The 24,618-nt window shown below is 48.3% G+C and overlaps 1 protein-coding gene across 1 annotated transcript; it reads left to right on the top strand.

Annotated features, from left to right (window-relative positions):
- The first annotated feature begins 17,440 nt into the window (after positions 1 to 17,440).
- Positions 17,441 to 24,247, top strand: Slc30a1 (solute carrier family 30 member 1). The gene is made up of 2 exons (XM_027416530.2): positions 17,441 to 18,386; positions 19,837 to 24,247. Exons 1-2 carry the CDS (start codon positions 17,783 to 17,785, stop codon positions 20,739 to 20,741), a joined length of 1,509 nt encoding a protein of 502 aa, XP_027272331.1. The 5' UTR covers positions 17,441 to 17,782; the 3' UTR covers positions 20,742 to 24,247.
- Positions 24,248 to 24,618: the final 371 nt, after the last annotated feature.

The following is a 24,618-nucleotide window of genomic DNA, read 5'->3' as shown; positions in this document are numbered from 1 at the left end:
TTTAATCTCAGCACTCGGGAGGCAGAGGCAGGCAGATCTCTGTGAGTTCGAGGCCAGCCTGGTCTCCAGCGTGAGTGCCAAGACAGGCTCCAAAGCTACACAGAGAAACCCTGTCTCGAAAAAAAAAAAAAAAAAAAAAAAAAAAAAAAAAAAAAAAAAAAAAAAAAAAAAAGCCCAAAGCCAATGACATAAAGCAAGCAGTAATTCTGCATTTGCTTAAGCTTGGGTGAGAGGGCGCCCCCCCATCTCAGAATGTGCTGTTATACACATCTGAGAGCAGCTCAAGAGAATCGCATTCATCTGCAAACCAATTCACGAATTCAAATGTGTCTAGCGGACATTCACACCCATCTGTTTTACACCTAGTCTAAGAGTACAGGGGGCACTTGTGTTGACAAATCGGTGCTAGAAAATCGGCCTTGGGTTGCCAGAGCCTCCTCCTAAGGGCAGGCTGGGCTCTCTGGAGTCTCCCTCCTGTAGAATGGTGTCTACCCTTCTCCCATCTCTTTGGGCCCCTCCATGGTGTGTCAAGTCAAAAGGCTGTGGTTGCCTCCACTTGGCAGGCTTGGAGCAGAATCCAGAACATCTCTGCTCCTGGGGGGACATGAATGACCTGCTGCCAAGGCTCCCAGTGTCTTGTGTCACTTTCTTGCTGCCTAGGCTTTCTCCTCCATAGCTCACAGTAAAGTCCTGGGGCTGGGTGTGGACAGAGAGTGATGGAAAGATGGATGCCTCATACCTCAGACTACCCGAGCCCTGCCTTGAGCGGCAGGCTCAGCTGCACGGGTGGGACCCGTTCGCCGACATTGGTCTCTTGGGGACTTCATAAAGAGAAGACCCTGGGCCAAGCATGGGGGTTGGGCTTTCCTGGGCTCTCTGGCCAATAACGCCTTAAGTTCACAAGCACCGGACACATGCAGATTGCCTGGGGCCTTCTGGAGAAACTGCAAAGATGAGAAGCGCCGTGGGGGTAACCCTGCTTCACACGCCTAGCTCAGCCAGATGGCTTTCCCAAGTTTCTCACAGAAAAATTTGAGCTTGAAGATAGTATCAGCAGAAAGGAAAAAGAAAGAGCTCCTTCAGCAGATCCCATCAGTACACAGGCAGCTCATGAGGTCATGTCTGGTGATCACAGAATTATCTTAATTATTTATTAGTGCTTGAGAAAACTGGCATCACTCCCCTACAGTAGAAACTCCCCAAACCAAGTCCAGAGACTACTTGGCAAAACCACACAGATGAGCAATGAGCCCTAGACCACACTTCAGGAGTTGGAGTAGGTGATACATTGTCAACTTTCCAAAACTGCCTTCTAGAGGATCCGGGCAGAACTCTGTCCCTGCTTACTCCATGTGCAAGGCACAATCTCTTGGGGACGGTGGCTGGACTCATTGTCACACTACCCCTTCTGCAAGATGATCCAGTCAGTCTCCATTGGGCTCCAGCTCCAGAGTAGCTTGCCTAAAGCTCATCCTGGGTACTGGGTGGAAACTAAGACCTAGATGGAGGATAAGCTGTCCAAGGTGACAACGACCACTCAGGAATGCCCCAGGGTTCCTGACTTGGATCCAGTGTTCTTTGCAGCACTCCAGTAGAAGTGTAAAGGAGCCATTTTTCTGAACCTCACGAGTGCATGCTCCTCCATGGCTCAGATGGCCACCTTGCAGGATGGAGCATGGTGCAGGCTGGGCTTGGGAACCCAGCTCAGAAATGGACACCTGCGATGACCCAGCAGCTGCTGGTATGCTCAAAGTCCTTTTCAAGGACAGGTCATGTGCTGGCGGTACTCCACTGGTGGACCAGATATGGATACCGGATGCTTGAGAGATGGCTCAGTCGGTCAAGCACTTGCTGAGAAAGCGTGAAGACCTCTGTTTTGTAAAGCCGGCTACAGCAATGAGCACCTCTAATTCCTGCACTGTGGAGATGGGTGGAATTCTGAAGCTTGCTGGTCAATCTGCATAGCCTCCACACATGTGCATGCGTGCGTGTACACACACACACACACACCTAATACATACACATCCCTACACGGAGGGAGCTGAGCTGTGTGTACGTATCTCCCTGTTTCCTGTGAACATACTCTCACATCCTGTGGCTTATGGCTATAGCTGCCTGTTGACAGAACTAGACTCAAAACCATGGTCAGCTGAAGCTCCACTGAGAAAGAATTCACCGTCGATGCTGCTATGCCCCATAGATATGCCTCTGTCTCCGTCCTTCATAATCCGATGCAGGAATCACACCCCGTAATGTCGTTCAAAAACTAAGTGATTGGGGGAGAAACAGCACACTCAGACTTCCAATTAACATGGTGGACTAGAGGATATCTTGATGTGAGCTGTTGATGGAAGGAGTTATAATACGAAATTTATATTTCACCCCAAAGAGACATAGAAGAGCTTCAAAAATCCATGGATGATGGGCATGGTGGCACATTCCTTTAATCTCAGCAGGTGTGTCTCTGAGTTCAAGTCTAACCTGTCTACATGCTGAGTTCCAGGCCAGCCAGGGTTACACAATGAGACCCTGGTTTGATTTGGTCTGTGTTGTTTGTTTTAAGTTTGTTTTAAGAACCAGGAAAGAAGAAGCAGTGCATACACAGACATTGGTTTAACCTAGCTGTTCTGAAAGTATTTCAGGGAGTGGTGTAGAAGAATACCACAAAGAATATTGAGATGTGTCACCCCTGGACACCCTGGAAAGCTTCCATAAAACTTCTCTCTGTCAGGCTTATTTTATTTTTTTCGAGACAGGGTTTCTCTGTGTAGCTTTGGAGCCTATCCTGGCACTCACTCTGGAGACCAGGCTGGCCTCGAACTCACAGAGATCCGCCTGCCTCTGCCTCCCGTGTGCTGGGATTAAAGGCATGCGCCACCAACGCCCCGCTGTCAGGCTTATCTTTACTAGTTAAGCCACATGGCATTATCTCCCATCCCCAAAGTGCCACCTTCTTTAGCAGAGCTTTGGCTACTGTGAGTCTTGTAGCCTCCTGAAAACTTGGACTCATTGCCCTTCATGGTCACCTGTGTTTGGCAAGTGAGGAAATCAGGGGCTGGGCGATTAAAGCCTGACCAAGAACTCTGGCATGGAGTTCAGAGTACAGCAGAGCAAAGGGGAAACTTGCCAGGCTTCTAGAATCAAAGGACACAACACTAGAAAGGACTGCAAGAGGCCACTGGGTCATTTGCTTCCCCACAGATGGATAATAAAACTATCCAAAGCTAATGATTGTCTGGGAGCAAAGGCCTCTGAACACCTCCACCCTCTTCCCATGCTCCATGCCCAACTCTCCATGGCTGGCTACTTTTGCTACCCTCCCAGCCAGGGCTTAACAGGGGCAGGGTCTCTCTGGTGGGAGATCCTGTGTTTGTCCTATCTAACTGGTAGCTCCTGAGAGCCTGAACTGCCAGCTTGGTTAGGCTCTGTGGTGCTGCAGCAAGCAGTGCGGACGCTTCTTATGTGGCCTCTTTTCTGCTGAGCCTGAATGCCAGACAAGTGCGCATCCTTGATCCACCCTCTCTCCAGAGATGAGAAGGCCGAGAGGCGAGTAAGACATTGAGAAACAGCGTTCATGGCCACAGTGGGCTTCAGGGTGCCAGGCTCTAGGCTGACGGGAGGGGGTTTTCAGATCCTGGGTTTATTGAGTCAATGGACTCTAATTCAGAGGTTCTGCCCTTGGGGGGTGGGTTCAAGGCATTCTAAAATGGGAGGGAGATGGGCAGACTTGCCTGAAACTCCTCTGGCTTCACAGTGCCTCTTTCCTATCTTCAAAAGCATTAATTCAAAGCATTTCGAAAGAGCAGCAGATGTGGAAACTAGCAAGCAAGCCACAGCTAAGGGAGACCCCCTTTGAATGTGTCTCTCGACCTGTACTGAACCAGCACGGACAAGCCTGAAACGTCAAGTTCTTCAAATGCTGGGGCCAAATTTTGAACATGTACAGCTGCCAGTTTCTTCTTGATATTTTCCCACCCTCCCACCTTCTTCCGCTGAACCTGCTGGGAAGAGCTGGGTTCTGAGGTGATTCCCACACACAGGCACTTGCTTTGCGGAGTCTTTTTTGGAGGTAAATGGTCTACGAGTGTGTGAATCAGTTGCTTTTGAACTGTTACCATGAAATGCTTTAACTGCAGAATAACTTCTCTTGAAGCCAGTTTACCCAAAGGTAAAATATAATATTCCAAACACGGTGCAGAAGAGCACTAAGGAAAAGCTGGGTAAACCTACCACCTGTTCTCTTTACCAGCACTCTTCAGCCATCGACTGAGCTCAGCTGTACTGCAGGCAGAGCCCTAACTCAAAATACAAGGCCAAAGCTCTCCCTTGAAAGTGTGGAGGACCAGGGGAAATACAAAAACAAGTGTTCAGGTTAGAATATGGTGATGCATGCCTGTAATCACAGCTAACCCCAACCAACGCAGGAAGTTTGGAAGTTCAAGACCAGCCTGGGCAACTTTGAAAGACTTTCTCTTAAACTAAAATTAAAATGTGCCAGAGATTAGCTCAGTAGTAGAGTGCTTGCCTAGCACATGTGAGGCCCTGTGTTTAGTTCCCAGCAGCAGTGAAGGAACACTGAATTATGAATGGGAAGATAAGTATTCAGACTAGCAGGGACAGCCTGATATAAGTCAGCCATAGTCCGCAGCAGAGGTGAAGAATGCAAGGAAACATTTAGTTCTGAATGGCAGAGAAGACCTTAACTGAGGGTGGTGGAGCAGTCTGTGACAAGGAGGCCAATGTAGAATGGGGTGGGGATGGGCGTGGGTGGCAGATGGGACACAGAATTCTGTAATTAGTGGCTTAATGCAGTAACCAGGCAATGGTATAAGAAGGTACAAAGCCTAAACTAGCTCCCAGCAAAGTCAGATTCTGGAGAGGCAGAACAAAACCAACCAAACAGGAAGAAAAGAAATGAAAACTCAAGAGACTACGGGCCTTAACCTAGCAAGCTAAGCATTATCATCCATCATTTGGATCCTAGAGGGAGCAAGGCTGACACCCTCTCATCTTCACCCTTTATCAGGCTCTTAGCAACGTGGCTGGGGCCCCACAACCCTCATCCTCTTCCCCACACCCTGGATAATTTTGAAATGAATTATCACAACACTCCATCTGTAAATATTTCAGTTGTTTTATTAGCATTTAGATGTGAGCAAGATCAAATTATACAGGTCAGAGCATGTTTCAAAACATCATCACAGAACTGGAGATCTTGGCACAGGAAAGCACCCCCGGGTTGAGCCCCTGGCACGTTTGTTCCCATTCTGTTCTGTCCAGCAGCAGCCCAGTGGCTCAGAGGATCTCAGGGCTTTGGAGGAAGTGAAATGAAACGGAGGGTGCCCAGAGCTGTTGGCTTTGCTGCAGTCCGTGGACACACACGGACGCACACTTGTCTTTGTACGCCTGTGTGCTATTTTCAACACGGATCAGAGGAGCATCTCAGTAACACATGCCCTGCCATAAAACCAGAGTCTGCCCAAAGCAGCCAGTGGAATCTGAGAACGGCAGAGCAGTCTGGGGCAAAGAGGCCAGAGCAGAATGGGGTGGGGATGGGCGTGGGCGGCAGATGGGGCCAGAGGGTCCGGGGGCTCAGAAGAGGGATGTGAAAATGAGTGGGTGGCAGGGAACGAAAGGGGAGCATGTTATCCTGGAATGAGGGTGAATCATACCGAAAATGAGACGTTTTCCCAGTGCGACTCTGAGTAACACCCTTGTGGGGTGTGTGTGTGTGTGTGTGTGTGTGTGTGTGTGTGTGTGTGTGTGTGTGTGAGAAACCCTTCACAGGGGAAAAGAAACGGAAGAGCACACGCAGCCCTTGATGGTGACAGAGAGAGGACACATATACAAGGCGTGTATCGAGAGATGGGACACCCCTCCTGGGTGGCCCGGAGTGAGACGTTTGCCCTCTCAATTTCATACCCATGGTCTTCATGAAAAGAGCAGCCTGGCTAGTTATCTCTGGATTAGCTGAGCTGTAGGAAAGGGGCAGACATGTTAGTCTGGAGTGACTTTTGGATAGTATCTGTTAGCAGCAGGAAGCAGCCACAACAGCAGAGGTGACCTGGTCCACGTGTGAACTATAATACTAGGAACAAGAACAGTGCACAGACTTACACCTGTGAGGTACTGATGTGTCAGTCACTTTTCAAAGCACACACTTTATCACATTTAGTCCTGATGGTAAACTCCAGTATTGTCACTCTGTCATGGAGAAACTGAAACTTGAAACCCTACCCAAGACCCATTGGTTATAAGCCAGAAAATCAGAATCCATGTCCATCTTTCTGAATTCCAATTGCACTGTTGTTTCCGCTTCTCTGGTCATGCTAGGGTGGACACAGGCACCTCGGATTTTATCATTCCATCAGTCAAAATCCAGAAACATTCATTAAATGCTAAATCCAGAGTGAGCCTAGTGAGGCTCTCACTGGCAAAAGCTGTGACAAACAGCCCCCAAAGCAGGCGCTGATATTAACTAGAGACTCATGGACACTTGCTGATAATCAAGAAATAAATGTGGTGGTGGCACACGCCTTTAGTCACAGCACTCAGGAGGCAGAGGCAGGCGGATCTCTGTGAGTTCCAGACCAGCATGGTCTATAAGAGCTAGTTCCAGGACAGCCTCCAAAGCCACAGAGAAACCCCGACTCAAAACAAACAAACAAACAAACAAACAAAACAAAGAGAAAGAGAGAGGGGGGAGGGAGGGAGGGAGGAGGGAGGTGGAGGGAGGGAGGGATTATGGAGAGCACCTGCCTGCAGAACACTGACAAACACTGAGACAGGTGGAGTCAGAGAGTAAAGATGGAGTCAGGCAGGATCGATTACTGACATTTTGTCTAAGGTGAAATGTTGATGGATAAGATATTGTGGTCTTAAAGGTATCCAAAGACTGTTTTCTCAGTTCAAAGGAAAAAATTTCCCAGTAGAGAAGCTGGGCAAACCTGGAATGGAGGGTAGATAAGAGGGTGTGTTCCTGGGAAAGGGCGGGTAGGCATCACTTGTCCCAGCTGAAACACCCCGAGAAAGACTCCAGGTTGGGTCTGCAATATTCCAACGGAGGGGACAATGCATCAAACAGAGTTATTTTGCAGGGTTGGGCCTGTGTGTGAGCGGCAAGTGCAACACGACTGAGCTATAGCATCTCCAGCCCTTGGCTTTTTGAAACACTCTTCCTGTGTAGCTGACACTGACCTGGAATGTGCGTTGTAGCCCACGGTAGCCTCAAGTTAATCATCTTACTGACTGCCTCCCAAGTCCTGAGTGCACGTGCCACTGACACATTAGTAAAGCCATGTTCTATATTTTAAAAAAGAAATAAAAGCCAAAAACATGTGAAGAACTATGTTCTTAAGGCATGCCAACATCCCTGGGCAGTGGTGGCGCACACCTCTAATTCTAGCACTTGGGAAGCAGAGGCTGGCAGATCTCTGTGAGTTCAAGACCAGACTGGCCTACAGACATAGTTCTAGGACATCCAGAGCTGCCAAAGGAACCCTGTCCCAAAACAACAACAACAACAAACAACAAAAAACATAAAAGTAAAGAAAAAGAAATAACCAATATCATTTAGCATGCCATCCCAGAACTCAGAAGACAGAGGCAGGAGGATCTCAGCAAGTTCAAGGACAGCCAGATCTACTTAGCAAGTTCTAGGACAGTTGGGCTTACTCAGCAAGACCCTATTTCAAAACAAAAACAAAAACAAATGAGTGAGAGAGTGGGCCCACAAGCCAAAGCAAACAGGACAAACTAACAATAGGTAAACTTAGGCAAAAAAAACAAAACAAAAACAAAAAAACCTTCTAACTGCAGGGTACAGACGCTCTTGGACTTACAGTGGGATTCTCTTTCAATAAACTCACTGTAAACTAGAAACATCATAAAATATAATTAAAGCAGCTGTGATGGCTATTCTTGTCAACTTGATAGGATTTAGAATCACCACTGTAATAAGGAACTTCAAGGCATGTTTGTGAGACAGTTTCTAGATGGGGTTGACTGACAGCAATGGGATGAAACAGTCCCATGGGTTGGGCTGAATGAAAACAGGCTGGGCACCAGCAATGATGCTCTTGCTTTCCTGGCCTTAGAGCTTCTAGCTCCTGCTGCCATGCCTTTCCTGCTAGGATGGATCACACCCTTCAGCTATAGCCGTAGCAAATGCTCCCTGCCTTAAGTGGCTTTTGTCAGGGATTTTGCTGTGGTAAAAAGACAAGTGGCAAACAACCCAACAAGCACCCTTGTATGTACACTGCTGGCTGCTAGCTGCTCATCCTCCTAGGAGCATGGCTTAAGGGCCAATGCAAAGTATGGTCCTGCATATTTTTTTAAAGTGTGGGAATATACCACAAAATCGGAGTACAGTTTCTACTGAATGCCTGCTTGCACAGTCAGGAGAAAATACCAAGTCAGACCATCATGTCAGGGGCCGTCTGTATATCCAGATAAGACGTTTTTATCTTTCAATCACGCTGACTTCATCTTCCAGGGTGGTGGTCAGACGCTGAGTTCTTGGATGGCGTCAGGGAGAATGCCTGGCATGAAGCCATGAGAATAACTTTGGTCTCTAGGAGAGACTCAAGGTTGAGCTGCCTTCTGCTTAGCCCTTCAGCAAAGATCGCCAACCTACCAGAGCCCACTTGGGCTGCAACAAAAACCACACAAAGCCACCAAGAAAACCAAAACCTTGAGTGTGCCAGGGAAAAATTTCCAGGTTGGGAAGTTTTTTGAGACGGGTTTTTCTGTGTAGCTCTGGCTGTCCTTGAACTTGCTCTGTAGACCAGGCTGTCCATGAACTCAGAGATCTGTCTGCCTCTGCCTCTTGAGTACCTAGATTAAAGGAGTGTGCCCTGCTGGGAGCTGGTGTCACACACCTTTAATCCCAGTAACTGGGAGGCTCAGATAGGTGGATATCTCAGGAGGCAGAGGCAGGAGGGTCTCAGAATTCTGGATCATAACTAGTTCCAGGACAGGCAGGGAAGCCAGCTGAAAAACCAAACCAAAACAAAAAAAAAAGCCGAACTAAAAGTGGAAAGCAGAAAGGAGAGATCTATTTGATGCAGTCACATTGGGAAGAGGGACAAAAGAGATGCAGTGAACCCTTCTCGTCAGTCTTTGGGGGTCCAGAAATGAGATTAAAGTTTAAATAGAGCCACACATTGTGGCGCGTGTTAGTATTCGGGCATCTGTGCTGGCCTTCCCTTGGGGTTCGGACAGGATACACCCTCAGCTGCAGCCACTAAGAACACCACCTGTGCACATTCACTACGTTGCCCCTTAAAAGGGCTCTGCCCACCGCCTATCTTTCTCTTTCTCTCTCTGCTTCTCTGTCTGTCTTTCCTGCTCTTTCCTCTTCTCTTCTGCCGCCCCTGTCCCCAGGGGCTGGTCTTTTCTCCCTCCCCTTTCCCATGCACGTCCCCCCAATTAAAAACCCTCCACCCAAGCTCAGTCAAATGGTGTTTTCTCTCTTGAATCACTTTTTTTTTTTTTTCCTGAGACAGGGTTTCTCTGTGTAGCTTTGGAGGTTGTCCTGGAACTCACTCTGTAGACCAGGCTAGCCTCCAACTCACAGAGATCCACCTGCCTCTGTATCCTGAGTGCTGGGATTAAAGGCATTCGCCACCACCGCCCAGCTCACTGTCTGGGTTTCTGTGTCATCCTGTCAGGTGGGATGAAAAGTTGTTACAACTGTGAGGAATATCTTTCTAGGAGACAAGTTCCTCTTCTGAATTGACACTTTTTCCTTCTAGCAGCATGAGAGTCCTGGGGGAAATTCCCATTTCTTTGCAGTCGGCTGTTTACAAGAGTATCCTTAGATTATCTTTACTTCTGTCAGACTGGTTACAAAATTGCAGGAGGGTAAAGTGGTTCTTGGAAATGCTCACAAGATGGCTACGAATGTCCCTTGTAGCCTCAGAAGTGTGTCATCCCTGTCATTCTGATGCTCCTCCATCAAAGGTACTATCCACAGATACACCGGGAGGCCCGTGAGAGGGACAGACAGTCTCCACTTCCTCCAGTTTGGCAGGCACCAGTGTTCCTAAAGTGCGCCTTAGGAGGCATCTTTGGATGGAGGGCCCATCAAAGGCAATAGTGCTTCAGGAACTGACCAGTGTGTCCCTGGAGGCTGAGAGGGTCACCTCTGGCCTCATTCACGATGGAGTAAACCTTGGAGTCAGCATGAGGCATGGTAAAGTAAGCTCAGGGGTCTGCAAGAAATGGTCTTAGAAAGAGCTGAGAATCAGCCGACAGGTGGAGGGAAGTATCGTTCTTCTCACCTCCCATCTGCCCAGTGAATGCCCTTGGCTCAAAAGCAAACTATTTAAATTTGTGGTGTGTGTGTAGGGGGGTGGTCGTGCAACACTGCATGTGTGTTGGCCGGAGTACAACTGCTGGGGGTAGTTAGTCACCTCTCTTTCCGTTGTGTGTGTTCAGGGAAGTGAGCTGGAGTCATTAAGCTTTGGCAGCAAGTGGAGCAAGGGCCTTAACCCACTGAACCATCTTACCAGCCCCCAAATGTCTTTTAAAATCCCAAAGTACTAACTTTTCTCAGGCACAATCTAAGCAACCTAGAATGTGGGCGGTTTTAAGGAATGCCTTCTTACAAGGGTAAGATGTGGATTCGAATAACACTTGAATACAAAAGCAATACCTGCTCATCTCAAAACACAGCTGATGAACACAAAATAAAGAACAATTAAGCAAAGTTTAAATGTGAGGAGGCATCCCCTGGGAATAATTTAACACTATATAATCTCTTCCTTTGAGGATTATGTGCAGGGTGCAGTGGCAGGAAGATGTAGTCCCACCTACTTGGGAGATTGAGGCAGAAGAACTACTCGTTACTACAAGGTAGCCAGGGAACACAGTGTGATGCTGTGACTTTACACTGCCTAGGGACACAAAAATATAGTCTGCAGATTAGAGACACCAGGTAGTGGAAATGACGGCTCCCAGGCCCCACTGTGATGAACACGATGCAAGCTTAAGGCTGAGAAGACAGCTGACAGCCAGCGTGTTCTGCAAGTCCTTTGCAAGACATCCAGGCTGTCAAAGGAACCACACGGCGGTACATTGGCCAGGGTAGAGCATCACGCTAATTCACCCAACAGAACTCTGAGTGAATAGGACCCAATTTTGGAACAAGTCACTAGAGAATCAGACCTTGGGGTGACCTGTTAAAGAGAGGTGTCACTCACAAGTAGGCCACCTCCCCTTAGTGCTTATAGTAATTACAAATTAACAAAGGACTCGCAGAGCCAGTGATGGAGAGGAACAGTGAACAGTGAGGACGAGGTCTGGAGCTTCAGACCAGCTTGTCGCCCCAGTAAAGGTGTGAAGTTACAAACAAGCTGTGTTTCATGTTTCAGGCCAATAAAGCCCCACGGTCTCCAGCTGTGGGGCCATGGACAAATTTCTCAGTTGCATGGAGTCTCCACCCACTGTGTGGATTCTGCCTCTCACCTCCGGACCAGGGTCCTCCTCTGACCAGAGTTCTCCAGCAAGAACATGTTTTCTTCCATGTGGTTTTCCTTTTCTTTTCTTTTCTTTTCTTTCTTTTTTTTTTGGAGGTAGGATCTCATATAGCCCAGGCTGGCCTCAAACACAAGACATAGCTAAGGTTATACACATGTGCTCCCCAAGCTCAGTGTTTGCAGTGCTGTGGACTGGACTATTGTACATCCCTCCAAAGAGATGCTTTATTCTGTTTTAATTTTTAGAAGGGGGCATATGTCCAAGGGTTAGCATTGAACCATCATACGAATTAATTTCTTCTTCTTCTTCTTCTTCTTCTTCTTCTTCTTCTTCTTCTTCTCCTTCTTTCTTCTCCTTCTTCTTCCTTCTCCTCCTCCTCCTCCTCCTCCTCCTTTGGGTTTCTCTGTGACTTTGGAGCCTGTCCTAGAACTAGTTATTGTAGGCTGGTCTCGAACTCACAGAGATCCACCTGCCTCTGCCTCTGTCTCCTGAGTGCTGGCATTAAAGGCATGCACCACCACTGCCTGGCGAATTAATTCTTTTTAAACAACATATCCTTTGTGCTTTGTGACCTCCTAACCTGGAGAATAGAAAAGACTACAAAAGACGAAGGCAGATGTGGTGGCTCAGTGGTGCCTGCAATCTCAGCACGGGGGAAGCTAAGGCAGGAGGATCATACATTCAAGGCTAGCCTGGGCTACACCTCAAGCATGTCTCAAAAAATTCCACCATCATCAGAGAAGCACAAGCACTCCAAGTCTAAACTGTAAGATAACCAGAGCCTTTGCCCATTTCTGCTGCTGAGTGACAGCATCTACAACACAAAGATGGAGTTGGCTCAGCAGGGAAAGATGAGCACCACCAAGACAGACAAGCCAAGTTCAATTCCTGGGATCCCTACCGTAGAAGCTGAGAGCCAATTAACAAGAGCTGTCCCTGGGCCTCTACAGACAAATGTAATAAAACTTCACAAACGCTTGTTTGTATGGTGCTGGTGATGATGACAGCCTCCAGCCCTCTAGGCAAGTGGCACACCATCAAGCCATATCCCTGGGTCTCTTCACTGCTGACAGGGTCTTGTTAAGTTGCTGGGGTTTGATGGGGGAGGTCCCTCTGTGTATGTGATTGTCTTACTGGTTGATAAAGTACTGTTGGCCAATAGGAAAACAAGATAAGTGGGACTACGAGTCAAGGATTCTGGGAAAGGTAGGAGAAAGCACAGTCACCATTTGAGCCTGGGAAGACAGGATGCTTACCGCTGGCGTCTGATAAGTCTTATAATATATAGATTTATGATAATTAAGACTGAGCTAGCAGATGAGAAATCCTAGTCATTGGCCAAGCAGCATTTGTACCTAATATAAGTCTCTCTGTGTTACTTGGGACCTTAACATGGCGGCCTGACAGAAAGCTCCTACGTGGCAGCAGGGCTCTGGCAGCTTGGCAGAAAGACTTGTTACAGGGGTTGGTCTCAAACTCACTCTGCAGTCCAGGCAGGCCAACCCTCGAACATCTTGCCTCAGCCTCCAGAGTGGCTAGTCTCATCTGCCTGAGCCCCCAAATACTTCTGGGAAGCATGGTTATGTGGATGACGGTGCCTTGACTTCCTGGGGCTCCATTTCAGTGTCCCCAAATAAAGCAATTCTCTGATGCCAGCCTCACCGGCAGCTCCACCAAGGAAGATAAAAGCGGACCCTCCCAGCTATGGCCAGGCTGGTCTCTCCTCCACAGGGTCAGGCTTCCCCTTGGCTCCAGTGGGTTTCCTGCTCCTCCAGGTTTCTTTATGTTTCCCTTGGACCACTGAGACCTTTTGTGCTGTTCCTGAGCTTCATCGCTACATTGTTCCCAGTTTATTCTTTGTTCTATTGCTTGTTCCTCTGGGGGCAGCTAAACAAATATCAGACCTTGGCACTCACGTAGAGATTTCGGCTCGTATGTGCTCAAGTGCCTTCCAAAAGACACAAAAATAAACAAACTCATTTCCCACCCTGGGTTTTCCTTTGAGATTGGACATTGGGTGTGGTTCAGTGTCAACTGAAGTCAAATGCAATCATCTGTTTGTTGTTCACTTGGTTCTGTGGTGAGATTTATTTTTTTTTTGCTTGTTTTTTTTGGGGGGGGGTCTTTTCAGGCAAGGTTGAACTTTATACAATGAATTTTTTTTCAAGACAGGGTTTCTCTGTGAACTCTTGTGGACCAGGTTGGTCTCAAACTCACAGAGGTCTGCCTGTCTCTGCCTCCCGAGTGCTGGGATTAAAGGTGTGCACCACCACCACCTGACTACAATGATTTTTTTAAACTCAAAAACAAAAAGGACAGCCACATGGTGGAGGCGCACACCTTTGATCTCTGCAAGTTCCAAGACAGCTAGGGCTAGGTCTGTTATACAGAGAAACCCTGTTTCAGAAACAAACAAAAACAACAAAAAACATGTGTGGATAGGTCAAAGGACAATTTGGTTCTCTCTACCACCAGAATCAAGGAGGTCACCAGGCTTCTTCACACACCTTTACCAGTTGAGGCATCTTGTTGGCCCTACATTGTTTTTCCTTTTTTAAATTTTTTTTTTAAAATACGGTCTCACTATATAGCTCTAGCTATCCTGGAACTCACTCTGTAGACCAGGCTGGTCCCCAACTCAGAGAGATCCACCTGCCTCTGCCTCCCTAGTGCTGGGATTAAAGTCGTGCGCCACCAACACCGGCTCTAGCCTGATTTTTTTATAATATAAATCAGAGGTGTGTTTGTGTTTGGGGCTTTCACAATCCTGTATGATTCTTCCCAAATTCCACCAGGAGCAAGGGCAGGTTCCAAGGGTTGAGTAAAGGACACCTGTTACATTTGCCTTGCAGCCAAGTTGGGAATTTCCAAAACTGCCAGTATTTTATCTCTAAAGTGTGCTAGGTTTAGTTAGCTTGGATGTGAAGCAAACTGTCAAATTCTCTGAAAGGAGGAAGAAAAGTTATTTTACTCAACCCAGGCCACATGCTAGGGAGGTGCTGGTAAGCGCCCACACGGCCCATCCAGTTATACCCACTCTGGACTGGGTTAAAACTGCTAGGACCAGCCGAGAGTGGTGGCCAGGATTGCAACCCTCAAGGCCAACCATTTCAAGTACAGAAACCAAACAAGAAGAGATCTAATTTTTGTTTTGTTTTGTTTTGTTTTTCGAGACAGGGTTTCTCTATGTAGCTTTGGAGCCTATCCTGGCACTTTCTGGCCTCGAACTCCCAGAGATCCACCTGCCTTTGCCTCTTGAGTGCTGGGATTAAATGCGTGTGCCACCAATACCAGGCGTGATCTAAATTTAAGTTTCTAGGGCAATTTGTGGAAAAGGAAAGACACATATACACAAAACCCAAAACCTTGAGTCAAACTACCAAAGTATTTTGTCCACCCAAAGGGAGGGGAGGGCTGGTCATGGATGTGCATACCTTCTTTCCCCCACTTTGGTTTTTCCAGACAGGGTTTCTCTGTAGCTTTGGAGCCTGTCTTGGAATTCTCTCTGTAGACAAGGATGGCCTGGAACTCACTGAGATCTACCTGTCTCTGCCTCCTGACTGCTGGGATCAAAGACGTGCATCACCACTGCCTGGCTTTAGACGCTCACACCTTTTAATCCCAAATGTTGGAGGCTCAGGAAGCAGATCTCTGTGAACAGCTACACAGGGTTACACAGTGAGATCCTGTCACAAAAACAAAAAGATAGTCCTGCTGCTATTGTGCTCTTTCAGGAACTCAGGGCCTTTGCTCAGGCTGGACAACCACTGAACCCCTCAGCCTGTCCCACCCTGGGTTACTCTAGGAGCTGGCTGGTCATTGTGACTTCTCCACACCTTGCAACTGTACGGCCCCGCCCCCTGCCAGGGAGGTGAGGGAATAAAGCAGCTCAGATGGGGCTGGAGTCTGGAAAGAGGACTTTCACACCCAAACATCTTCCAGGCTGGTCTGTTTAGCCCCCAAGGGGCAAGGCCTAGTTGGCAGGGCAAGTCTGCTTTACACGTTTACCTCTTTGTTTCTGCTTTGCAGAAACGGCTTTTTAAAGTAGTAGTTCTCAATCTGTGGGTCTCTACCCCCTGGGGTCAAAAGACCCTTTCTCAGGGGCTGCCTGAGACCTCAGAAAACTCAGACATTTATGATTCATAACAGTACCAGAGTACAGTTAAGAAGTAGCAACAGAAACAATTTTATGGCTGGGTGTCAGCACAACATGAAGAACTGTATTAAACTGTATTAAAGTTCACAGTGTTAGGAAGGTTGAGAACCACTGCTCTAAAGGAATACATCAATAAAGGGCCACATTAGGAAGCAAAATGGCCCACAAATGACCAGTCAGACACATAAGGACACCTTAACTGTAAGTGGCTTCCAATTTTAAATTTCTATTAGGCAGCTGGAAGGAAGTTTGAAGCTGTGGTTCCCACTTGTGTGAACATTCCCAGCTTTCACTCCCATTCCCCATCCAATAAAATACTGATTAAGGCAGCATTTCTCTCACCGGTTTCGAAACATAATTCTGTCAATTTCTCCCCTTTAGCTTTTTCCTTCCAACACCCAGTTACTCACCAGGCTCTGCCATTTCTGCCCTTATGGTGTTGGAAACCTTTCTCCAAGCTTCCCTTTTCAGCGAGACCGAGAAGACAAGGACGCCCATGAGAACATCTTGTACAAGTGAGAGGCAATCTTGGAATCAGAATTGCTGCCGGGCAGGCGGTGGTGGCGTCTTTAATCCCAGCACTCTGGGGGCAGAGCCCAGGCGGATCTCTTGCGAGTTCCAGGCCAGCCTAGCTTACAAGAGCTAGTTCCAGGATAGCCAGGGCTACACCGAGAAACCCTCTCTCGAAAAGCCAAAGAGCAGAATTTTTTTTTTTTATGCAAAAGAACACAGGCCATGCACATCCCGATGCAAAGACTAGCATCCAGGGAATCCTTCCTCAGGTTTGATAGCCACCTCTCTGTGGGACCTTTAACCACATAGATGTGCACACACACTCACTTAGAGGGCCAACTCCAACGAGTCTTTGCCCAACTTAGCAGGGGTGTTTTGGTTCGTAGTACCTTATCTGCCACCTTTCTTTTGTATTCTGGCCGCCCCTCCCCCTCCAAGCAGCCGACACAAGAGTTCGGAGGTTTGTAGCCGATAAATAGTGTGAAATCACAGAGCCTTGGAATTTTAGCTAGAAGGAAGAGGAGTTCCACTTGCCCAGCCCTTCCCTCCATTGATGAAGAAACAGGTGTGGCGAGATTAGGTGACCCGTCCAAGTCACGCAGCAGGCTCCCGCCCCAAGTCTGCACCCCACACCTTAGAGACTCAGTGACAGACAGGCCTGACTTGACACGGTTCCCCCGGGGAGGTGGCCCTGCGGGTGACCCGCTGGATGGAAACTGCTCCCGAGGCTGCGGTCGGGCCGCCAGCAAGCCAGTCCCCAGCTCAGCTCCCCGCCCGGCCGCGCCCCCGCCGGCCAGCACAGCCCGCACGGCCCGCACTCCCCGCCCCTCCCGGGCGCCGACCTGTCACCCAGCCGCCCCCACGTGCACCCGGATCACCCGGATCGCCGGATCAAAGTCTAGGGCGGGCGCGGCAGAACCGCAGCCCGGAATCCGCGGCGCGGGAAGCGGGAAGCGCTGAGCGCTCGCTGCGCCCCAGGGCTCGGCGCCGCCGCCCTGCCGCCGGCCCCTCCGCTGCACGCGGCCCGCGCCCACCCTCCCCCGCACCGCCCGCCGCTGCACCCGGCCGCGGCCCCGGCCCACGCCCGGCTCTCCAGAGCACAGGCCCCGCCCGCGGCTCCCGCGGCCTCGCCCCGCCCCCTCCCGCCCCTCGGCCGCGCCAGCCAATAGAGGCCGCGGAGGGGCGGGACGCCGCGGCTGTCGTGAGGCCGTCCTGGCCAATGAGGCTGCGAGCCGGGCCGGGGGGCGGGGCCCCGGGGCCTTGTCACGCTCGGGTCCGTGTGAAAACGGGGGTTCCGAGTGCAAAGCAAAGTTTTTTTGTAAACCGTCTGCAAAGGCGGGGGGGTTAAGAAGGCGGCCGCCGCCGGGCCGAGCGCAGTCGCCGCGGACGCCGTCTCCGGAGCGCCTCGGTCCGATGCTCGGCGGGCCCTCGGCGCGCAGTCACCCGCCCGCCGCGCCCTCGCCTAGTCCGTCCGCCGCCGCCGCCGCCCGCCACGCCACCGCAGAGCCGAGCCGAGCGCCGGAGTAGCTGCGCGGCCGGCGGTTTCCCCACAGCGCCGCTCCGGCTCCGGCTCCGGCTCCCGCTCCGGCTCCCGCTCGAGCGCCGCGCCGAGCCGAGCCTCGGGCCGCCGCCATGGGCTGCTGGGGCCGCAACCGCGGGCGGCTGCTGTGCATGCTGCTGCTGACCTTCATGTTCATGGTGCTGGAGGTGGTGGTGAGCCGGGTGACCGCGTCGCTCGCCATGCTGTCCGACTCCTTCCACATGCTGTCGGACGTGCTGGCGCTGGTGGTGGCGCTGGTGGCCGAGCGCTTCGCCCGGAGGACCCACGCCACGCAGAAGAACACGTTCGGCTGGATCCGCGCCGAGGTGATGGGCGCGCTGGTGAACGCCATCTTCCTGACGGGGCTGTGCTTCGCCATCCTGCTGGAGGCCGTCGAGCGCTTCATCGAGCCGCACGAGATGCAGCAGCCGCTTGTGGTGCTGGGCGTCGGCGTGGCGGGGCTGCTGGTCAACGTGCTGGGGCTCTGCCTGTTCCACCACCACAGCGGCGAGGGCCAGGGCGCGGGCCACGGACACTCGCACGGCCACGGCCACCTCGCCAAGGGCGCGCGCAAGGCGCGGCGCCGCGCCGCGGGCGAGGCGGGCGCGCCGCCGGGACGGGCGCCGGACCAGGAGGAGACCAACACGCTGGTGGCCAACAGCAGCAATTCCAACGGGCTCAAGGCGGACCCGGCAGGTGAGCGAGCGAGCGAGCGAGCGGGGCGGCGGGCGGGCGAGCGAGCGCCGGAGTGGTCGGGTCGGGTCCGGTCGGGACGGGAGGGCGCCCCCTGGCGAGCGAGGCTGGTGCCACGCCCCGCGCCCCGGTGCGCGGTGGTTCCGAGCCCACTGGACAAGTTTGATGCTGCGTTGCTAGCGGGGCGGTGTTGTGGGTGGGTGCTGGGTAAAGGCGGCCTTTGTGAGCGGCGGGGTGTGTGTTTCCTTGGACTGACCACCCAGTCCGGAAAATCACAGGTTAGGGACCTTGCCAGGGCACGTTGCGCGTCTGCCTCTTAGGGCTTTGGCTGGCAATCATGGTGCTAGACCATCATGATGGCGATGTGTTGTTTCCCTTGTGGTTTTTAGTGAGCGTTTTTCATCTTGAGCACTGGTGCTCTTGGCTGAAATTTGGAAGGTGAGTGTTGAGCAGGAGTGAGAAAGGACCAGCCGGCCCCGCCCAAGTTCGACGTGAACGTTTTTTGTGATCCTTGCCGTTTAAATCTGGCGAAATCACGCTAAGAGGCAGTTAGTTAAACTTCTCCAGTGTGTAACATACGTGTGCAGATGGTGCATGGGGAAGGTTTTCTCCTATTCCGAAGAAAATGAAACTACTCAGGTGTGCCCGTCTGACTCCAAGTTTTGTTTTGGGTTTTTTTGTTTGTTTGTTTTTGTTTTTCGAGACAGGGTTTCTCTGTGGCTTTGGAGGCTGCCCTGGAACTAGCTCTTGTAGACCAGGCTGACCTTAAACTCAGAGATCGCCTGCCTCTGCCTCCCAAGCCCTGGTATTAAAGGCATGTGCCACCACCGCCCGGCCTTGTTTTGGTTTTTTTGAGATAAGGTTTCTCTGTGTAATAACTTTGGCTGTCCTGGAACTCACTCTGTAGACCAGGCTGGCTTCAAACTCAACATGGATCTGCCTGCCTCTGTCTCTGCTGTGATTAAAGATGTGTGCCGCTGCCACCTGGCAATAGCCTTCAGTTGCCGATTTGTCAGTTTGTAAACCTTCTCTATAGAGACAGAATATGTATAATATTTATGATAAGCACTTGTCTCAAGCAGTCTGGCTAATGCTGCTAACAAGAGCTATGTCAGATCAGCTGTGTTAGAGGGCTTATCTCCTCAGCTGGGCTTAAGTGATGGCCTTAAGTTTTGTTTCTCTTTGTGTCAGAAAAGTACAGCAGAATGTTTACAGGTTACAAACCCAGTAGTGAGGGGCAGGGGAGGAAATGAGGAAACTTGCCTAAGGACACAGTTTAGTCCTCCCTGCTATGGCCTGGCAGTGCCCAGACTATCAGTCCATTGAGCATTGAGTGTTGTTTCTCAGCATACTTTTATTGTGCTTTTTAAGTTTCAACGTCTTCAACACTAGACAGGATGCTTGTCTGAGCACTCGCCATGTGTTTAATTAAAATCGTATTGCTTCATTGTAGAGTCAGAAAAGAACAGAAGTGATGACCCAGTGGATGTACAAGTCAACGGGAATCTTATCAAGGAGCCTGACAATCTGGAGTCGGAAGACAACAGGGCTGCACAGCTGAACATGCGGGGAGTGTTTCTGCACGTCCTCGGAGACGCCTTGGGCTCCGTGATCGTGGTAGTGAATGCCCTGCTCTTTTACTTCTTCTGGCAGGGCTGTTCTGAAGACAACTTCTGCATAAACCCATGTTTCCGTGATCCCTGCAGAACCTCCGTAGAGATCATCAACAGCACCCAGACGGTGGTTCGAGAGGCCGGTCCCTGCTGGGTGCTCTACTTAGATCCAACTCTGTGTGTGATAATGGTTTGTATACTTCTTTACACAACCTATCCATTGCTTAAGGAATCTGCTCTCATCCTTCTACAAACCGTTCCCAAGCAAATTGATATCAAACATTTGGTAAAAGAGCTCCGAGCCGTTGAAGGCGTTGAGGAAGTTCATGAGCTACACGTCTGGCAGCTTGCTGGAAGCAGAATCATCGCCACTGCTCACATAAAATGTGAAGACCCGACCTCATACATGCAGGTGGCCAAAACCATTAAGGATGTTTTTCACAATCACGGAATTCATGCTACCACCATCCAGCCTGAATTTGCCAGCGTGGGCTCTAAATCAAGTGTAGTCCCATGTGAACTTGCCTGCAGAACTCAGTGCGCTCTGAAGCAGTGCTGCGGGGCGCGACCTCAAGTCCTTTCTGCCAAGGATGCAGACAAGACCCCGGCAGTTAGCATATCTTGTTTAGAACTCAGTGAGAATCTAGAGAAGAAGCCCAGGAGGACTAAAGCTGAAGGCAGCCTCCCTGCTGTCGTGATAGAGATTAAAAACGTGCCAAAAAAACAGCCCGAATCATCTTTGTGAGTCTTGAAAAAAGATGTGATATTTGACTTTGCTTTTGAACTGCAAGAGAAAATAGACTCCATTGAAATACTAAGTTTTTGCCAAGTAGTGTAATTGAAGTCCTTGTCTGGTCGCACAGTTTAATTCTATTTTTGTAAGAACATAATGGAACTGCATAAGAGAGCGTTCTGCATTAGCGCCTTGTGATACTAGTGCATAGTGCAGCTACGCTGTAACACTTTGTGAAAGCCAGTTTTAACACTATGTTACATTTTTTGTTTAAAGTAAGTATAAACTTTATATGACATAATGACATTTGATTCCTGGTTTTCCCATGGTAAGAATTAGGGGGATAAATAAAATTGTTACTGGAATTTCTCTGCTTTTCTTCCCTCCCCCCAATTGTTATACATTATTTGTTAGAATTGTAACTGCTGGACCTCTAGAATCATCAAGTTTGTTTCCTTTGTTTGAGGGAATAGCTACTTGCCCTTTGCGATCATAAAACGTAACATAATGGCAGAGTTTCAGAATGACTCATGACTTAGCAGGAAATAAGAGCAGTTACTAGTCTGTATTCTCTACTGCTGAGTAGTAAACTGAGAACATTCTCAAAATGAATTAAGAGTTCACACATAGTGGAGCGTATAGGGGATAAGAGCAGGGAAAAAGCAAACTAGGTAGGCTATTATTTAATATTGAGATTTCATATCTAAATTATCTTGAAAAATCTCAAGTGGTTTTCTTTTACCAAAGTCACTCATACAGCTCTATACATGTTTGCCATCATTGCTTTCTTTCAAAGACTGGGATTGGTGATGTTGAGCTAAAAGTTTCAAAATGCATGACTATTTTTTTTTTTTTTTTTTTTTGAGAATGAAGACTTGGTCTTTGTGAACTGCAACTATTAATCTTAAATTGTGTCTTAAAAACCTTTCATAGTGACGGGTCATGTAGATTTGACCTTTCTTCTGCACAGCAAGCACAGCCTGTGCATTTTTGCCAAGAGCCAGTGACTTGAAAGAAAGAAATTGGAGGTTCATGCATATCTTAGAGAGCAAAATGAGTAAGAGAAAGTCTGTAGGTCTTTAAGCCATCATGCCTTGACTGCTCCATTTTCCATCAGTGTCCCACATTGCACCCAGGAAGTCATTCACAGCTGTTCCTTTGCCACAGATTTCAAATCCAACACAAACATTTGAAGATACTTACGTTATATTTTCCCTGATCAAGAAAGGTTAATGCTTTGTGAAGAAAATGTACATGTTTTTGTCTTCAAAAGAGTGACTATTAATATCAGTTGTGTATAGCTCTATTTTTCTAGGAACATAGTACTCTGACTACTTCAATAACTTTTATAGCTGACTACTTTTGGGAAAGTTCACTTTTGGGATTTGAAATAATTCTTTGTTTAATAATCTGAAAATGGAAGTGTTTAGAGTATGACAGTTACTTTTGAAGTGATGGTCTTTCCCTAGTGTAAAAAGCCTGTTGCTGGCAACGGGCCTACTTAAGAACAGCTGGATTTTTTTGAAAAGAAATCTGATTTTTGGAACATAGTTTGTAAGTTCACATTTACTACCCTGGGCCAACCATCAGCCTACATAATGCTTCACTCATGTGTGATCCAACCCCTTGGAGGGTGGTTACTTTGAATTTTGCAAAAATGTGCTTTTTTGCTTTTTTTCTTTAAACATGAAATTTAGAGATCTATGGGTGAGTACGAGAGAACTCCAATTGTCTCGAGTACACTCCTGACAGGCACCATGCAGGTTTTAGTGGTTTCCGCAATGACACACAGCAAGGTAAACTGGTTGAAAGCCTGCGCTACCCAGCCAGTGTTCTTCAGAAACACTCTGGGTGGGGTCGTGTCGAAGGTGTGCCCCACCAATTGGGACAAGGGCTTTGTTGACCTATTTTTCAGGAAAAGTGGTACCATAGGGTTTTTTTTTTTTTTTTTTTTTTCCAAAGGTGTTTCTCATAGCAAAATCCATGGGTACCCACTCACCTTGGAGTTTTAGAGAATTATTTATTTCTTTACAATGCACTTTCTAACCCATTTTTTAGCTATATTAGCATTATCTTTAAGAAAAAAAGACATGTTTTATATTTAAGTGTTGTGGGACTTGAGTGTCTTTTCCAAAATAGCTTATTTCTTCTTGAAAGAAACGGGAAGCTACCTTGGCCTCTCGGGGACTAGCCCCCTGTTTAATGTGCTTCCTTTCACTGCCTCAGTCCCAGCCACGAGGTTCTACCCGTCCTGTCTTCGAGCAAGGCCAGTGTGGACCTGTCTGTCATGTGGCGCTAAGTGAGAAGGTGGTGTCTGCTCCCAAATTGCACTCGACCAGGAGTCTTTCCAAGCCATGTGCACCTTGGAAGAAGGGATTTCATTTTCCATGGTCAGCTCTTAGCTTGTAGGAGTAATGCTTTTTTTGGGGGGGAGGGGGCGTTGGTATCTGTATCTATCTACATTGTAGAAATACAAGCTAGAACATGAAAAACAATCCTTAAACGTTTTACTGTATTTTCACATTAAAAAGAAAAACAAAACGCCGGATGACTTTAGCCTGAGATGTGTAATTTGGAAAGTTGCAGGAAGCTGTTTACATGTGTGTGTCTTGTCAGCATTCTGTTATTTTGAGTTTCTGTAGTTTTGAGGGGAAAGATAAAACCTAATGTGAAGTATTTGGTGTGTAAACTGGTTTTGAATGTTTGTTTTACAAGCAGATAACCATTTGGACAATAAATGTCATTAACCTGCTGTCTTAAGGTAGTCATACACAAATAAGGAGTGTGATTCTACAATAGAAAATTTTTTAATACTACGTTTCAGTTAAGTGATAAAACAGTATTAAGAGGTCTTGGGAAGGTGGAAGGTTTTTTTGTTGTCTTTTTTTGTAATTGAAACTGTCCTAGTGCTTCACGGTCTGGTCTGGGAAATGGGACTGTAATCGCACTATTTTGATACAGCACTGCATATATCCATACAGATGTGTATATGGTGATGCTATTTTGTTGTACTAACAAGCTCTGGAATATTTAGCAGTCATTTTCACTGGCACAAGAGCCTTTCGTATAGTAATCAATTTAAACTTTTAAACCAAAAATATTAAGGTTCAGTGTCTGGCAGATAGATACTGAGGAGAATGTAACATAGAATTAATATGTGGTTATATAAAAAGACACAGATCGCCATGATAGGGGTCTGCCTTGAAACAGCACAATGGAGTGTCAGTGTGTCTGTGACTTTTTGAGACTTTTCTCGTGTTGGTTTCGTCCGCTGCCACCTGTCCTCTGGGCCAACAGTGCCATTGACACGGCTCTCATCCTGTTGAGCACCGGTGCAGACAGAACTCAGGTGCAGCAACATTTTCCCTAATTGCTGTGTGTTTTATGACTGTGTGTTATTTCCAAAGCTGTTCCTACCTCACCACGAGGCTTTATGGATTGTTATGTATTATAAATGTTCTATGAGACAAGACTACTGTGTTTCTTCTCATTTATTAAAAGTTAAGTAGAAAAATTAACTGATTTTAATAATATCTACTTTGTTTTGCGAATGTGGCCTGTCTTAGGCTGTGGTGGGTGAAGGAGGAATGGACTTTAACACACACACAATAGGACAGTAGTGTGCAAGAAAGTAAACGGTCAGAGCCTGCCATAGGAAAAGGAAGAGTTTATTCACTCACTGCTGTGCCAGTAAGGCTGTGAAAATGTTTGGTTATATGCATACACTTGTAGGGTATTGCTTAATGGTTAACCTGCTCCTCTAGGTAATTTAGTTTTTAGTTTTAAGCAAAGTTACAGATGAGAATTACTTTGTACTTATAGGCAGCACAGGTAATGAGATGAAAAACTGCAGGAACTTGTATTTCTGCCTGGGAGACAGTTTAAGAAG

This window comes from Cricetulus griseus, chromosome 5 (genome assembly GCF_003668045.3).
Source record: "Cricetulus griseus strain 17A/GY chromosome 5, alternate assembly CriGri-PICRH-1.0, whole genome shotgun sequence".
In the NCBI taxonomy this organism is placed as follows: Eukaryota; Metazoa; Chordata; class Mammalia; order Rodentia; family Cricetidae; genus Cricetulus; species Cricetulus griseus.
Note: the sequence above shows the minus strand (reverse complement) of the source record. Positions and strands in the feature narration are given on the sequence as shown.